The sequence below is a fragment of the Lagopus leucura genome, unplaced genomic scaffold (assembly GCF_019238085.1).
Source record: "Lagopus leucura isolate 7727_CA_CO unplaced genomic scaffold, USGS_WTPT01 34982-0_obj-0_obj, whole genome shotgun sequence".
Lineage (NCBI taxonomy): Eukaryota > Metazoa > Chordata > Aves > Galliformes > Phasianidae > Lagopus > Lagopus leucura.
Window position 1 is genome coordinate 5,327 of NW_024967003.1, and position 4,043 is coordinate 9,369.

General features: G+C 46.7%; 1 protein-coding gene across 1 annotated transcript; it reads left to right on the forward strand.

Annotated features, from left to right (window-relative positions):
* Positions 1–2,514: 2,514 nt before the first annotated feature.
* On the forward strand, positions 2,515–4,026 carry LOC122192907 (endogenous retrovirus group K member 21 Gag polyprotein-like). The gene has a single exon (XM_042893592.1). The coding sequence runs from the start codon at positions 2,515–2,517 to the stop codon at positions 4,024–4,026; it is 1,512 nt and encodes a 503-aa protein (XP_042749526.1).
* Positions 4,027–4,043: the final 17 nt, after the last annotated feature.

The window sequence follows — 4,043 nt, forward strand, 5'->3', positions numbered from 1 at the left end:
GTCTTAAACAGTATAGACACTGAAATACTCATGAATAAATTGAATGCCATTACAAGTAATATACGTGAATTGCAACATCCTCTACAGTCGTCCCTATCAGGTTTAGGAACAAGCCAATGGCTTTTATCAGATGTGTTACCGCAATGGGAAAAGATAGATAGGAAAGATCATCTGTTGATTATGGATGCGCTTTCAGCAGTCCAAGGTAATACTTCTTTAGCCCTCAGTTGCATTCAGGCCCAGATGTGGATGCAGTTTATAGCAGCGACAATCGTGAGAGAAGGTGAGGATGGCACTATACCCACTGAAATTAGAAAAGTAATTTGGGACAATGCAAATAGGTTTGAAAGAAAATTTCAATCATGGTGGCATTTAGTTAACTTCACTTATGACCCTGTCACCAATTATGCCGTGGCTTTTGTTTTGATGATAAGTAATGCTTCAGTATACACGATATATCCAATCGTAGCCCTAGGATTAAATCATGGTGAGACTACTCTGTATCCAATTGAACATCGGATATGGGCTCTTCAAAAGAATGAGAAATGGCAAACTGTGGACGTTAGTTCATGTGCCATGCGAGAACAACAAGGATTTATTTGTGAAAGTAATACATTTGAGACCCAAGATATCTGTTTTGACACTGAACAAAATATCTGCCACTTTGAGGTCCAGCCTGGTAGGATGTTCGAATCAATGCTTGTATATATTGGAAAAGGATGTGCTTGCATCAGAACTCATTGCGACTCCATACAAATAGGGGATATGATTGTTGATACTGCCAATCACTCAAATCTTTGTGTTTGCAATTTTATCAATATTTTAGGATGTGATTTTAACTATACAGTTCCTGTTACTTCATATCAGCTTTTGCAGTTCAATTACACTCTGATCAAAGATTTGCGTCCAGCGCTGATTGGAATGAATCTCGCATTGGTAAAGGAGCTTCTACAACATGACGATCTGCATCGACTATTAGAACGCATCAAAGACAACGGACAAAAGACCTTGATTACTGTTCATCATGACGTGAAAAAGATACATCGCGTCTTGGAAAGAGTAATGAAAGCTGGAGAACATCACTGGTGGGAGGTTCTTTTCGGTTGGTCTCCCACAGCTACGGGAATATTTAACTCTGTACTACATCCGGTAGTTGTTATATTAGGTTTAATAGTATTATGCTTGGTTCTTATAGTTATATTATATATAAAGACATGGCGCTTGCTAAAGCAAGTGTCCCAGCTTGATTTAGCATTAAATAGGGATACACTGCATCGTTTTTTGTAAGACTTATTTTAAGGCTGATAGACGGTTATAACGTTAAGGTAGAACTTATATAAGATATTAAGATTTTAGGATTGTTAAGATAATAGGTTGTCATTAAGTTATAAGGTTATAAGGTTGTAAGTATATAAGTTATAAAGTTATAAGTATATAGGTCATTAAATTATAAGGTTATAAGTATATAAGGTTATAAGTTATAAGGTTATATAGGGTTATAAGTTATATAGTGTTATATAAGTTATAGGGTTATTAGGATAGGATATTTTGCGAATCGGGTTGTAACGGGGCAAGGCTTAACCGAGAGGACAATGGCATGTATAGGCGCAATGCGGGGATTTCGGGGTGTACGCGGTTAGGGTCCTCTCGAGTTGTAGTATGCTTTCTTGAGCATGGAGAGGGGGAGATGTTGTCAGCAACTGCGAAACTGCGAGACCCCCCCGCGGGGTCTGATGTGTTAAGCTCCCTCCCTGCTCTAATGATTGATGTGTGATGTGCCCCCTTGGGGGCGTAGACGAAGTAATTAGGCTATATAAGGTAGTGTATACGGGTAATAAACGCCATTTGCTGCTCATCATATTGGTGTCGCCTCAGTAATTGGCCAAGCTGCGGTCTCCCGGGAAATTCGGTACGGGCGTGAAAAGCAACAAGTGGTGACCCCGATCGACGTGATTCCTGGGAGTGAGTCAGCTGCCTGCCGGAAGCAGGATCCCACTGCGGTAGCGGTAAATTCAAATCCGCGGAGTAGTGGTAACCCGGGGACGGGGAGGAGTGCGCATTACTCCTCGTCAGGCGGGAGGCTCGGGAAAAGGAGCCAAGATTCCCCTAGGACGCTAGGGGGGAAAACGCCAGAAGAGGCCAGGTGCATGTTCGGCCGGAGGCGTTATGGAAGCCGTCATAAAGGTGATTTTCCATGCATGCAAAAATTATTGCGGGAAAAATGTTCCTTCTAAGAAGGAGATATCAGCGACACTTTTGTTGCTGGAGAAGGAGGGATTACTATCATCCCCTTCTGATTTATATGATCCTAATAATTGGGATTCGTTTACTGCTGCGCTCTCACAGAGGGCAATGTTTAATCAGAAAGCAGCAGAGATTAAGGTGTGGGGATTGATTTTAACAGCTCTTAAGAAAGCAAAAGAGGAGAAGATTGCAGGTGACCGTGCTAGGGAGCTGCTGGGGCTCGGGCCAGGGGGGGGTCTTGTCTCCCCTACAGATTCGCCAGAGGGCAAGATGGCGCTGACTCCTTCGGCCCCACCAGAAACAACGACCCTGGAGATAAAGAAGAACGAAGTGAAGCAGGAGCAATCATACCATAAAAGGGAGGACCCACCTCCATACCCGGCTCGCAGCATATATCCTTCGCTTAAGCCCTGTAAAGATAACGGGGAAGGGGGGTCGGTGGAGGAAAGTGCTATAACTTCTAGTACAGCTGATAAGAGGGTCCTTGAGAAGGGAGAGATGTCTGGAGGGGCTGGGATACAACCTGTGGAATGCGACAGTGGGGGCGGGACTCACCTACTGCCCGATTCTGCCTGCTACGGTGGCCACCCCCCGAGGGGCGTGGATTGTCCCCGGCCTTGCTGTGGGGGGAGCGTTCCGACGGGGATGGCCCTGGAGTCCACCCAGGAGGGGCGTGGTCCCATATCGACAGCTTCATGGGGCCTGCCTACCCTCACTGATTGGGCTCGAGTGAGGGAGGATATACAGGCCGCAGATCCAGCAGGTGTCGCTCTCACTTTGCCGGTGGTGATAAGACCAGAGGGTCCAGCTTGGGTTCCTCTGGAGTCCAAAGCGGTTACTCGTCTTTCGGAATTAGTTAAGAGCAAAGGCCTGCGTTCCCCTGTTACTATGGCAGCAGTGGAAGCTCTTATGGCTTCTAGTCTTTTGCCATATGATGCGGTGAACCTTATGCATGTTATTCTTGAGCCCGTACAATACACCCTGTGGAATGATGAATGGAATAGACTACTTCAAGCTGTGGTGGCTGCTGCCAACCGGGACCCCCACCATCCAGCCAACGGCCAGCGCAGAGGCGAGAGAACTAATCTTGCACGTCTTCAGGGCCTGGCAGATGGAATGGTGGGATCCCCGGAGGGCCAAGCAGCAATGCTCAGACCAGGAGAGCTGGCAGCTGTTACAACGGCAGCCCTCCAAGCCCTGCGAGAAGTGGCTAAGGTTGCGGAACCTGTGCATCCGTGGGCAGACATAAAGCAGAGCCACTCTGAGTCATTTTCTGATTTTGCGAATCGCCTAATTCGCGCAGTGGAGGGATCTGATCTCCCAAGGGAGGTCCAATCCGCAGTCATAATAGAATGTCTTAAACAGAAATCGTTGCCAGACATCCAGCAAATCATCAGAGCAGCACCGGGTAACCTAACTACCCCAGGGGAGCTTATTAAATATGTGTTAGATCATCAGAAAGTTGCACCATTAACTAATGAGGGATTAGCAGCCGCCATGCAGGAAATGATAGACGCCAATCGGGTCAAGGAAGGAAGGAATAAAGGCCCGTGTTTTAGGTGTGGGCAGCGTGGCCATTTCAAAGCACAGTGCCCTAAGAAGATGGGGCAAGGATCAGACAAACGGTGCCAATTATGTGGCGGAGCCGGACATGTCGCACGTCAGTGTAAAAAATTTAGAATCTCGCTGCAGGGAAACGGGAGAGGGAGGGAGCCAATGGCCCAGGACTCCTTCCCGTCATCCCTAGGTGGGCCAAAAGCACAACGCCCGCAGTGGCATTAACTATGGATTTAGAAGAA